Here is a 13771-nt window from a genome sequence, read left to right on the forward strand (position 1 = left end):
TTATGGAAGAGTTAAGACTAGCCTAACTGAGCCAAACCCAACTCAATTTTTAGTTCTATAGTATATTATATAATTTTTATCATATAAAAATTAAATTTATAATACTATACAATACTAAAATATAAACATTAAAATATGTTGTCTTTAAAATTTTAGAAAAAAATCTGTAACGTGCCAAGTTTCTTAATATTTGAATTTTTTATTGTGTAAAGTAAATTGATATGGCTCAATGGTTAAGTGTTCTAGATGTGTGTTTGAGATCTTGTATATGTTTCCTTCTACTTAAGTTTTTGTTATTTTTATCCGTATATCTAACTAGTCACACGTAGTTTATCTATATTCTTTGTTTAATTGTTAACAAGAATGAGATTGTTGGTTCAGTGGTAAAGTCTTAGGTTACCCTTAGTTTCCAAGTTTGAATCTTGTTTTGTACAAAAGTGGAATTATTTGTGCTCCTCGCGCATGAGTACCATGACATCGTGCACCTTGCCTACTTATTATCTTATCTACAATTTCAAAGTTGTATGAATGAGCTTAGGTTTAATGAAAAATCCTAACGCTAGAGTTTTATCAGAGTTTAAAGAATGTTTAATTTGCTACCGTCTCTAGAGGTAAATAGTTGTACTAAAGTAACTAATGTAAAAGTATCTAAAGCATATCTAGAGTTCGAAGATTCTTACTTGAATCGGCGCCAAAGTCTTGGTTTCACTTTACGAAAATTAAAATATCAATTTTTGTAAAAATTCCAAATAATTCAAAAAAGTTTTTGAAAATTTTGAACCCAAATTTCACAATCCGAATTTTAAACATTTATTTTTTGATTACATGTCGGGCTCTGGTTGTTAGACAATTATTTTAAATGGCAATTTACGGAAAGAACGATAGTGTTAACATAATGAAATTTGAAATGACACTTCTGAAGTGCCAAAAAAAGAAAAGTATTAACATAAATTTTAGTACGATAAAGTTGTCATGACTTCAATGAAATTAAAATTAGGTTGAGAAAATAATATATTTAATTTAATTTAATTAATTAAAAAGAATAAATAATAGTTTGGACATAGGATAACATATTTATTAGGTTTGAATAAATTATATAAGTTCGTTAAAAGATAAGATAGAACATATAATTGGCCTGATACACGAAAAGACCCAACAAGCCTAAGTAAATTGCAAAGGGTGGCAAACTCTAGTCTCAGATTAGGATTTCCACGAATAGTGTTATCACCACCTCTATTGTACACTCCAAGTAGGATTTGAATTTTCCTGTTTAACTGTAATTTAGTGAGTTGAAACTTGACCATTTGATTACAAACAATAATTATGGACTATGTTGATCCATATGATGATCCTATAAGGATCCTCAAAATTCATGAAAAAAACAAAAAATAATATTGAATATACAAGAGTAAAACACTAGGGCTGTACTCAAACAATGAGAAGCGCAAGCTCTACTTGACATTTGTTGTTCAAAACTCCACTCTTGCTCAATCAAATACTATTTTAGAAGCTTTAACTCTATTTAAGCTCTATTAAAGTAAGCTCGTTCACCTGATTTACATATTTTAGCTTCAATTCAAACTCATTCCATATACAAAATTTTTATACTTTACTAAAAAAAATTTTGAAATTTGAGTTTCAAGTGTATGAAAGGTAAAGTCGTAATCTAAAATTAAAAATACTATTATCAATTAAAAATTTGATTAAGCTCTCGAGCTGTTCAAAACTAGTATTAAGATACTCAAATCTAGCTCGCTTGATAACTCAAGCTACTCAATCTTGAGCTTGGTTTAACAATATATACATGGTACTATATAGATTTAATAGAAACAATATTGAAAAAAATCATGACTAAAGAAATAGTGAATGTACCTGAGAGGTAGTTCGGATGAAATATGTTCCTCTATTATTAGATGGATTAATTTAGTCATATAGGACCAAACTAACTCATTGAATAATAGATGGGCTAAGTTGATCCAGACACTATAATACAGGACCTCTTAGGTACCTTAACCCTAAAGAAACCTAGTTCATTTGATAATTCAAGCTGCACAAACTTGAGCTTGGCTCGATAATCCCTTAATCAAAGTTGAATTTTCTTTTCGAATTAACTCAAGCAACTTCCGAGCACACGTGCATCATTTACACCTCTATAAAACAAACCAAATCAAGCACTCATCTAAATTCAAGTACTAAGAATTTCTCCAAATAAGAAGTAAGAATAGAGCTAACGATGAAGATTAATTTATAACATAATTTACGACTCAAAATACATAATATATATATATATGACTTTTACATTAATTAATAGTAACAAAAACTTTAACTGAGATTCTTATTAAAGGATCTAGGAGACTTGGTTTTTAATCTAGGGGTGGAAGCATAGGCTGTTGATGCAAAGTGTTGTTGAAGCATAGGGTTGCTTGCTTAATAGACGCCAGTGATTGAAGTTGATCACATAAACAAACTTAATTGAAAGAGTTCAAACATGAAATAAAATTTTACAAGTAAAACTCTGAATTAAGCGTGAGTGCCGCAGCTTTAACAATCTTGCTTTTCACTGTCCCAAAAGGCTCCAAATAAGCATTTAGGGAAGTAGATTATCTGATTGCATCACTAAAAAAAGCTAGAAAGATTAAAAAGAAAAGATATAATCGACGTTGCCGGGGATCGAACCCAGGTCACCCGCGTGACAGGCGGGAATACTTACCACTATACTAGAACGACTTACTTGCTGGTACTGTTCAAGTTACTGTAATTGTTGTAACATTCCAAATTTGGCCGCAAAGGGACAAAAGAAGCCAAGGGAGGACAATATTTAGAGTAGTTTTAGTTGTTCAACGAAAAGCTTTGACTGGTAACAAACTAGATACGTAGATTGATTGGTGAGAGTTCAACCTCCACATTTGTAAATTCTCTCCTTAGTTGATTCTTCCCAGTCTTTATCAAATAGGAGAAAATTTTTTTTTTCTTTGTTCACGGTCATAGCAGCTTTCAATATTTGATTCGGTTGCTTTCTTGAATTATCACCGAGCCTGCTTGTCGGCACATATGGTGTTTTTTTAAAGCAGGCTGATCCATCAACATCTGGGACTATAATCCCTTCATCCAAAACCCTGTGCTGGTGAAACAAAAACTCCACTAATCGTTTTTCTTTAAGATCTTACATACAACGTACATGTGTGCACAGAAATACTAAGATATAATCTTCCAAAGACTTTTCAACTATATGAAAATCTTGAAAAAGAAAAGCATATCTATGTCCAGCCCTGGTGACTAAATCCGAGTAAGGTAAAATTTTTGATAAATTAAGGCAACCATGAACTAGCAGTGTTAGTTCTTACCAGAAACATGTTACCTAGTTTACGTAGGATGAGAAGATTGATGAATATTACCCGCAAGTCATGACCTATGAAAACATGGAAGAGAAACAGTTAAAAAGACAATGAACTTTATACCCATATGCCATTTGATTTATGTATATATGCTCCCTCATTGTTGAGATTCATCATGCTCGAGCTCTACTCAAAATTCATTGCTTGAAATATGGCTCCAATTTGGTCGAATCCTATTCCAGAAGCTCCAACTCGGCTCGTGGTAAAATCAAACTATCTAAGCTTGGTTAGATAAAGCATTTACATATTCGAGCTGCTAAAACCAAGTAGTAAGGTACTCAAACATGGCTCACTAGATAACTCAAGCTGCTCACGCTTGAATCGATTTCGAATTTCTTTCGGATGACTTAGGAGCACAAGTGCCTTGTTTATACCGCTATCAAACGCATACCAAATCCAACACTCATTTGATTTCAAGAATCAACTAAAAAATTCTCCAAGTAAGAAGTAAGGATAGAGCAGATAATGAAGATTTAAAATATAGTTTACGGCTCAAAATACATAATATATACATAAATTTTACATTAATAGTAACATAAATGTTAACTAAGACGCACAAGAAATCTTTACTCTAGTACATACATTATAAATATAAATATGGATCAAGTGATTAATCAGTATCAGACCAGTAGATATCCATCCCGCCCCAATCGTTCTCAGGCACTCCAAGAGCCTTCCAAACTGCTTTCGAGGCATCAACAATGTTGTTAGGGCAAGGGGGCTGATAATCATGGTCCGAATCGCATCCCATAGTAGAATCGCATTCTTCCACAACTTTAGCCCTCACAGATCTTCCATTGCCATGGATGTTGATATAATTCAAACACCTCTTTCCGTTGTTATACCACCCTGTAGAAAGTGCCACCACAGGGTCATCATCGGAGTGGTACTGGTTGTCACATTCAGATGGTGCACCACCGTCTCCATCTGGCTCAAAGCTGTTAAGCGTCAGTGTTGCTTTCGTTTGGCTTGATACAGGGGGTGAACATTTGTATGTCGTGTACCACTTGCCATCCTTGCAACAATCAGAATCATTTTCCTGGTTGCATTGCCCTGGTGGAGGGGTTTTCCCTTTGATCTTGCCACTAGGGCTGCACGTCTGTGCTTCAACACTAAGAAAAAGAAGAAGAATGCAAAGGAGAGGAAAGACAGTCTAACAAATTACTTGCTTCTTCATTTTTATCTTCTTTAAGTCACTTCTGTTTTGATGTTTTAGTGCAGAAAACTTCAAGTGGTAAAAGCAATATATAGAGATCTTAGCAATGAGTAATTTAAAATACTGGTCATTCACTATGAAAATTTATGATGGACTGAAGCTGATAAAATTGGATTTTATCATTTACCCAAATTTTGTAATATATTTATCATTCAGAAGCATATATGTGGGAGGTTCCTGCAGGTTTGGTTCACTTTTAGCTTATTTTTCTTAAATTTCTTATGGCAGCTATTTGTTGATGAAGATCAAAGGGGCTTTAGATTATACTTGTCAGCAAATCATTTTACTGGCTGATGCCTAAATTGGATGGATTTGAAGATGGTTACACTTAGCTTTTCATTTTCCATAAGAGTTTTGCAATGAAAATTATTTTCTATACATACATTATACGTATACTTCTTTACAATATCTTTAAATATATATACATATAAAAATCATATTCCTGATATCCGGTCCAATAGTAGTGTTAGAATTTCTGTCTCAAATTCCGTTCACAGGAAAGAACCAAGGTGAAAGAGCCAAAGGAAAAGCGATAAGTATATAAACGTTGACAAAGTAACTTTCGTAGTTAAAGCAGCAGCATATAATATTGTTTTAATTGGCAGACCAAAATTTGAAATTTGGTCCTGTGCATATAAAAATATTAAGCACCAAAATTAGATTTGGATAAAAAAATTAACTCAATAATTTCTGGACCAGAAACCCAATTCAATTTTTAGTTTTATAATATATTATATAATTTATTTCATATAAAATTTAATTTATAATAGTATACGATACTATAGTATAAACATTAAAATCTGTTGTCTTTAAAATTAAAATAAAATCATTTTAAAAAGTTAAATAAAAAAATATTTTTTTTGTAAAACAATTTGCATACTAAAACATACTCGAATTTAGTTTTTGATTACGTGTCAGCCTTTGGTTGACTCAGACAATTATTTCAAAGGACAATTTTTTGAGGACAAATTTTATTTTAAGGCTTTTTAGTAGGATAAAATTCTCTAAGAATGGCATCCGTGTCAACATTGTGAAATTGTTCAAGTCAAGAGACAATAGGTCGTCTCTTTCATAGCACGGTACACCATGGTACTCGCAAATGGCGGCACGGGAAATATCAGTGTTAGCATGCCTGGCGTATAGTCGGTCATGCGTACCAATTTTGAAATTGGAGTAACTCTAGCACTACAGGTACAATGCCAGCTTGCTTGGGAAGCAAGCAAAAATTGTCCCAACAATGAAAGTGTACATCGTCCTATATCTCATCATTAAACGATGAGGCTAGATCAAAATCATGTTCAAGGATGAAAGTATGTCCCTAAATTGTTTGATAAAAATCTGCGGCCTCTTGCTATTCAAATTTAACACCATCGTATTTCAATGACAAAACCGAGGCGGTGTGGGAACGAGATCGTTTACGCATTCTCAGGGGCATTCTTTTAATTTTCGCACTTAAAGCCAATAAAAATAAACTCAATATCCAAAGGAAAGCAGTCAATACTTAAATTAAAAACTTTAAATTGGAAATAAGAAAAACAGTAATAATAAATAAAGGAAAAGAAAAATTAAATCGTATTGATTGTTGTAGTCGAATGGATTGAATCGAGAAGTGTCGTGCTCCCCAATCCAAAATGGTGTGATACTTGCAAAAGAAGAAAACTACCAAAGGTAAAGTAAAAAGAAAAAGAAAAGGAAATTGATCAATGAATCCAAGTGTAACCTCCTAAACTGTACCTAGAAGTCATGGTCGAATCGGGAAAGCTGCATTGGACACCTTAATGTCAAAGCTACCCTAATGATATTTAAAAACCTTCAAGTACTCCCTTTTATAAAACCATGGTTTCTATTGTTATCTTTGGAAAAACGTCCATTTACTTTGTCCAACCATGTTTGTTGAATTGGTGAATTCAGTTAATTTTTTAAAAAAACCTAACTATTGGCGTTGCCTTCGAAAAATCATTTTGTTATCTTCTTAGCAAGGGAAATGTACCATTACTAGTCAAATTATTAATTTAGTCATATATCATGCATAGTCCATTTCAAAATATTTATAAAATACCGTGTCTCTATACCCAATATGCATGTCGTGCATGCATAAAAAACCCCAAAATCTCAAACAGTCCCAAACCACAGTTTAAAGAAACTTTACAATCTAAAATCAAATAATAATAAAATAAGCCTAAAATATAATTAACTTAAAATAATTTGACGAAGTAAAGTCCGAGGCCGGCCGTACATCCGCGTGCCAATTCCAATCCTAAGTTCCATCATTAGCTGAGAAGTTGAGGTAATGATGTGAGCTTAACAAGCTTAGTGTGAGATTAAACAAGCAAGTATTAAGCATTAATACAATCAATTTCATAGAGGAAGCAATAGCACAATCAAACATTACCAATAATAATTTCAAATGCTCATGATCGGGAAAATGCACATGTGAGATCCTACCCATACCATCCGCTACACACCACGAGTTCCCCAGAACCCGTTTGCCAAACTCTAATGTATGTGAGCAAAGCTCAATGTGGTAAAACCACCAATAATCAATAATGCATTGAAATTGCCAAATAAATAATGCGATATAATCGCCAATCCCTTCGGTACTCCAAAAGCAGTGCACTGACTACAAATATATGGGGCTTATTATGCTGCCGGTACTCCACGGAACTCCTCCGTCAACCATAAAATCCCATCCCAATGCACATGCAATGTGTCATACAAATTCATACATAATCATATTTCAATACTTTTTACATTTATTCGACATGTTCAACATGTCCTCAATAATCACGTACTTTCAGTAAAAGGAAGCAGTGTTCAATTTTCAAATTACCATTCAGATGGTATCTATCAATAGCGTTCAATTCACATACTTTACGAATTTCACTATGTAGCAATAGCAACCTCACGTATATATATCATAGTAATATTTCATGCATTTAAATCATGCATAAACCTAATATCTCAACATTTCGTACCATTCAATCAAACATTCTCATATCACGTAATATAATTATACATAACAATCTCAATTACACATTCATATAGTCAAGCTAGCAATGTTGCCAACACAACAATCTTTTAAGGCTCGAAAAGCACCTGGTTCGGGCACTCACAAAACTAAAATTTTGGCTATTAACTCAAACCAATAAGAAAGTTAATTTATCAAATATAGCATGACATTTATCATTATCAAACAAATTTTACAAGTTTAGGACCCACACCTTATTTTTCGCTTTCTCGCAACACCATAGTGAATCTTCCAATTTTCCTTAATAAACCTTTATATGATCCTAAACCAAAATTTAGTATAAATTCAATCAATTTACCATTTAACCAACTTTCAAATACCCACTTATGGGTTCAAACCAATTTTCAAATTAATAACCATTTTATGAATTCAAACTAGTTCGATTCCTTACCATGTATCTATGCGAACCGTATGTACGATCGTTCTTCGACTTTACGGTTGATTCGGGGTGCCTGGGTCAACACCTAATTCAATAATATACTGGAAAATAAGTAGATAATAATGATTAAATTCCTTCACTTTAATCAACCAATAACCTTTACCGTACAACTATGTCGAAACAACAATTAATTTTACGTTTAATTTCACTTACGCTTCTCGATTTGTGAGTTTCGAATGCCCAAACAATCAAGAACATTTTTCCCTAATTTACATGAGTTTAATAGTTTATTAGGAGGTTTCAAGAACTCAAATTATGGCTGGAATTAAATGTGAAAGATTCAAGAAACAAAATAGCCCCCTATTCTACACATATGCGCACGCACGACCATCTATGGTGGTCGAAATTGGGGCTGAATTTTAAAATGTTTTGAGACCTCATTAAAATCTGGAAAAATACCTTTGAAAATATTTAAAGTCTCCCAGATTCCAGATCTAGAAATTTTGGTTTTTAATTGACAAGATTAACAAAGAAATTGAGGAGAAAAGAGATCTTACCCAAGTTAGTTGAGAGAAACGACAATAACCCCTTCTTGGCAATGTTTGGGATCAATTTTGGAGTTCAATATTTCAAATTATACATGCATACTTACCCATTCACATTTTATTCCATAGAACTTCATATATTTTCTCATAACATGTATATCATTTTTACTATGCTTCTTTCACTTACTGATTAATAGAGATACTATCGTCATTTAGATGTACTTCTATTAGAACAGTACGCATGCAAGAGTCAGGTTAGAGACTCACCTATTACTCACCCACAATAAATCAAAACTCCAAAAGTAATTGCGATATCCTTGCGTCGGCCGCTAACACCTAAAAAATCACACCATTCCATGAAAGTTGCAAATTCGTTAGCATGATAATCTTTTGTCTCAATCACTGGGCACTTATACTCTTGTGATGGTAAAGCGGGAACATATAATATTGTTTTAATTCGCCGGAAAAAGATATGTTAGACCAAAAGTAAAATTTTTTCCGTAATTTGTAAATTTGCATATAAAAATATTTAGCGCGAAAATTAGATTTGGGTAAAAAATTTAACTCATATAAATTATAGAAGAGGTAAGACTGGCCTAACTGAGCCAAACCCAACTCAATTTTTAGTTCTGTAGTGTATTATATAATTTATATCATATAAAAATTAAATTTGTAATACTATACAATACTATAAATAAATATTAAAATATGTTGCTTTAAAATTAAAAAAAAACGGCAACGCCCCAAGTTTCTTAATATATGAATTGTTTATTGTGTAAAGTAAATCGATTTGGCTCAATGGCTAAGTGTTCTAGATGTGTGTTTGAGATCTTGCTTATGTTTCCTTCTAATTAAATTTTTGTTATTTTTATCCCTATATCCAGCTAGTCATATCTAGTTTATCTGTAATGTTTGTTTAATTGTTAACAAGAATGAGGGTGTTAGTATAGTGGTAAGGTCTTAGATTACCCTTAGTTTCCAAGTTTGAATCTTGTTTTGTACAAAAGTGAAATTATTTGTGCTCCTCGCGCATGAGTACCATGACATCGTGCACCTTGCGTACTCATTATCTTATCTACAATTTCAGAATTTTATGAATTAGCTTAAGTTTAATGAAAAATCCCAAATCTAGAGTTTTATTAGAGTTTAGAGAATGTTTGATTTGCTACCGTCTCTAGAGGTAAACAGTTTTACTAAAGTAACTAATGTAAAAGTATCTAAAGCGTATCTAAAGTTTGAAGTTTCTTACTTGAATCGGCGCCAAAGTCTTGGTTTCACTTTACGAAAATTAAAATATCAGTTTTCATAAAAAATCGGAATAATTCAAAAAAGTTTTTAAACATTTTGAACCCAAAATTTCACAGCCTGAGTTTTAAACATTTATTTTTTGATTACGTGTCAGGCTCTGGTTGACTCAGACAACTATTTTAAACGGCAATTCACGGAAGGAACGATAGTGTTAACATAATGAAAGTTCAAATGACACTTCTGAGAAAAAAAGAAAAGTTTTAAGTACATAAATTGAAAAAGCGTTATAGTTTGGAGACCATTATTTAGTTTAAGGCTTTTTTAGTAATTTCGTTCATCTTTTCTAGCAAATTTCTCTCATTTTCTTCCTTAATTGACACCAGTCATTGAAGTTAATTGAAACAGTTGAAAACATGAAATGAAGTTTTAAAAGTAAAACTCTGAATTAAGCTCAAACTGCTTTCACTGTTCCAAAAGGCTCCGAATAGACATTTAGGGAAGTTAAATTTTCATTCAAGTTTGACAAAAAAAAAAGGTCTTCTTAAAACGCCGTTGCCGGGGATCGAACCCGGGTCACCCGCGTGACAGGCGGGAATACTCACCACTATACTACAACGACTTGGTGATCAGGTTTTAAAATTCATTTTACTCTTTGGAACATGCCAAATTTGGTCGCAAAAGAAGCAAAGAAGAGACCGTAGATTAATCGGTCGTTTTAGTTTATTTAGAGTTCAACCTCAACATTTGTATATTATCTCCTTTGTTTGTTCTTCATGATCTATACAAAATAGGATGAAAAGTCATGACAAAACTGTGAAGTGCTAAAAAATTATGGTGGACCGCTAAAATTGATGACTTATGATACAGCTGATAATATGGTATTTTATCATTTACCCAAGTTTTGTAATGTATTTATCATTCAGAAGCATCTTTGTGGGAGGTTCCTGCAGGTTGGATTCACTTATTTATTTTTTATATATTATGGCAGCAATTTGTTGATAAAGATGAAATGGGTTGGTTTGGAGACAAGAGGCCTTATATTAGTTATACTTGTCAACAGAACATTTTATTGGCTGACGCCTAAATTGGAGGGATTTGAAGATGGTTACATTGTGCTTTTTCATTTTTCATATAATTTTGGCATACAAAATTATATTCTATACATATTTCAACACGTACTTCTTTGAAATAACTCTAAAAAATATATATTTGGTGTTTGAAATTTTATTAAATAAATATCTCTAAATTAGAATATTAGTTTTTCTATTAAATAAATATTATTTGTTTTCTACTAATTCAATCAAGATTCTCCCGTCTCTCCCTATAGATAGATGACACTGGTAGAGCTATAAACACAACAGTTCATGTAAGTTTTCAAGTTTATTAGTCCGCCAAAAAATAGTGAGAATTTATTTTCTAAGTATAAATTCTATTTTCTGAGAATAACAATTCCGTCGGCTTCTATTAAGAGAGAATTACTATCCTACTGAATGTAATAAATCGTTTCTGGTAAAAATCTCAGTCTCGCACTGCAACTGTTTGATTACACTCTCATTGAATTCATTCTTCAAATCATTAATGAATGATTCCCTTCCATAATCTTAATGTAAAAAATCAGAGAAAAATATGATGTATAACAAATGATGTGAAATACGATTAAAAGATATAAAGTAAAACTAAGAAAAAAATTTAAAATAGGAAAAAACAGGTTAAAAAACCTTAAACTTCCAATTATTTGATTTATAATTCTTTGTGTTGTTTCAGCATTAATGCTATTTAGAGGCTTGCATACATGCATAAAATGGAAGGAATAAAAGTGGACTTTGAATATTGATTATATTTGTATTTTTCTATTACCTTTTAGGTTGACATTAAAATGTATATATGTTTTATGGAATGTATTTATTAGATGTTTATTTACTAAATTTGGAAAAGTTGTGGAAAAAATAGGAGGGGAAATATTTGATACACTGCGACTAGAGATTTTAGACTCCGCCCGTAAGGTTAGGGGTTGACAAATGTCCTACAAGAATATAATAAAATATTTAAAAAAACATTTTAAAAAAAAGAAACACATAACAATTTTTAAGGTTGCTTGTGGAATAAAAAAAAATATTTCGCCAATGTACCAAATACTAACCCATAATATACACCTAAATTTTTTTTGATAAATTAAGGCAACCATGAACTAGCAGTGTTAGTTCTTACCAGAAACATGTTACCTAGTTCTCGTAGGATGAGACCCGCAAGTCATGACCTATGAAAACATGGAAGAGTAACAGTTAAAAAGACAATGAACTTTATACCCATATGCCATTTGATTTATGGATATAAGCTCCCTGGTTGTTGAGATTATTCATGCTGGAGCTCTACTCAAAATTCATTGCTTGAAATATGGCTCCAATTTGGTCGAATATTATTCTAGACGCTCCAACTCGGCTCGTGGTAAAATCAAACTATTTAAGCTTGGTTAGAAAAAGTATTTACATATTCGAGCTTAAATTTGAACCCGTTTCGTATACGACATAGTAATCTAATATTAAAAATATTGAAAATGTATTATTAATAAAAAAAACTCGATCGAGCTCGCGAGCTGCTCAAATCAAGTAATAAGGTACTCAAACATGGCTCACTTGATAACTCAAGCTGCGCATGCTTGAAACGATTTCGAATTTCTTTCGAATAACATGCGAGCACAAGTGCCTTGTTTATACCCCTATCGAACGCCTACCAAATCCAACACTCATCTGATTTCGAGAATCCACTAAGAATTTCTCCAATTAAGAAGTAAGGATAGAGCAGATAATGAAGATTTAAAACATAGTTTATGGCTCAAAATACATAATATATACATAAATTTACATTAATAGTAACATAAATGTTAACTAAGACGCACAAGAAATCTTTACTCTAGTACATACATTATAAATAAAAATATGGATCAAGTGATTAATCAGTATCAGACCAGTAGATATCCATCCCGCCCCAGTCGCTCTCAGGCACTCCAAGAGCCTTCCAAACTGCTTTCGAGGCATCAACAATGTTGTTAGGGCAAGGGGCTGATAATCATGGTCCGAATCGCATCCCATAGTAGAATCGCATTCATCCACAACTTTAGCCCTCACAGATCTTCCATTGCCATGGATGTTGATATAATTCAAACACCTCTTTCCGTTGTTATACCACCCTGTAGAAAGTGCCACCACAGGGTCATCATCGGAGTGGTACTGGTTGTCACATTCAGATGGTGCACCACCGTCTCCATCTGGCTCAAAGCTGTTAAGCGTCAGTGTTGCTTTCGTTTGGCTTGATACAGGGGGTGAACATTTGTATGTCGTGTACCACTTGCCATCCTTGCAACAATCAGAATCATTTTCCTGGTTGCATTGCCCTGGTGGAGGGGTTTTCCCTTTGATCTTGCCACTAGGGCTGCACGTCTGTGCTTCAACACTAAGAAAAAGAAGAAGAATGCAAAGGAGAGGAAAGACAGTCGAACAAATTACTTGCTTCTTCATTTTATCTTCTTTAAGTCACTTCTGTTTAGATGTTTTAGTGCAGAAAACTTCAAGTGGTAAAAGCAATATATAGAGATCTTAGCAATGAGTAATTTAAAATATTGGTCTTTCACTATGAAAATTTATGATGGACTGAAGCTGATAAAATTGTATTTTATCATTTACCCAAATTTTGTAATATATTTATCATTCAGAAGCATCTATGTGGGAGGTTCCTGCAGGTTTGGTTCACTTTTAGTTTATTTTTCTTAAAATTTCTTATGGCAGCTATTTGTTGATGAAGATCAAAGGGGCTTTAGATTATACTTGTCAGCAAATCATTTTACTGGCTGATGCCTAAATTGGATGGATTTGAAGATGGTTACACTTAGCTTTTCATTTTCCATAAGAGTTTTGCAATGAAAATTATTTTCTATACATACATTACACGTATACTTCTTACAAT

General features: G+C 32.6%; 1 protein-coding gene, 1 non-coding gene and 1 pseudogene across 2 annotated transcripts; all 3 read right to left on the reverse strand.

The window, feature by feature from the left end:
- Positions 1-3889: 3889 nt before the first annotated feature.
- On the reverse strand, positions 3890-5762 carry LOC121226473 (kiwellin-1). Its single transcript, XM_041110365.1, has 2 exons — positions 5697-5762; positions 3890-4548 (listed from the first exon to the last, which is right to left on the reverse strand). Exons 1-2 carry the CDS (start codon positions 5760-5762, stop codon positions 4006-4008), a joined length of 609 nt encoding a protein of 202 aa, XP_040966299.1. The 3' UTR covers positions 3890-4005.
- Positions 5763-10358: 4596 nt separating this feature from the next.
- Positions 10359-10430, reverse strand: TRNAD-GUC (transfer RNA aspartic acid (anticodon GUC)). The gene has a single exon. It is a non-coding gene; the product is annotated as a tRNA-Asp (tRNA).
- A 2267-nt stretch (positions 10431-12697) lies between these two features.
- Positions 12698-13326, reverse strand: LOC121226472 (kiwellin-1-like; annotated as a pseudogene).
- Between the last annotated feature and the right edge of the window lie 445 nt (positions 13327-13771).

Source organism: Gossypium hirsutum, unplaced genomic scaffold, assembly GCF_007990345.1.
Source record: "Gossypium hirsutum isolate 1008001.06 unplaced genomic scaffold, Gossypium_hirsutum_v2.1 scaffold_200, whole genome shotgun sequence".
NCBI classification, from domain to species: domain Eukaryota; kingdom Viridiplantae; phylum Streptophyta; class Magnoliopsida; order Malvales; family Malvaceae; genus Gossypium; species Gossypium hirsutum.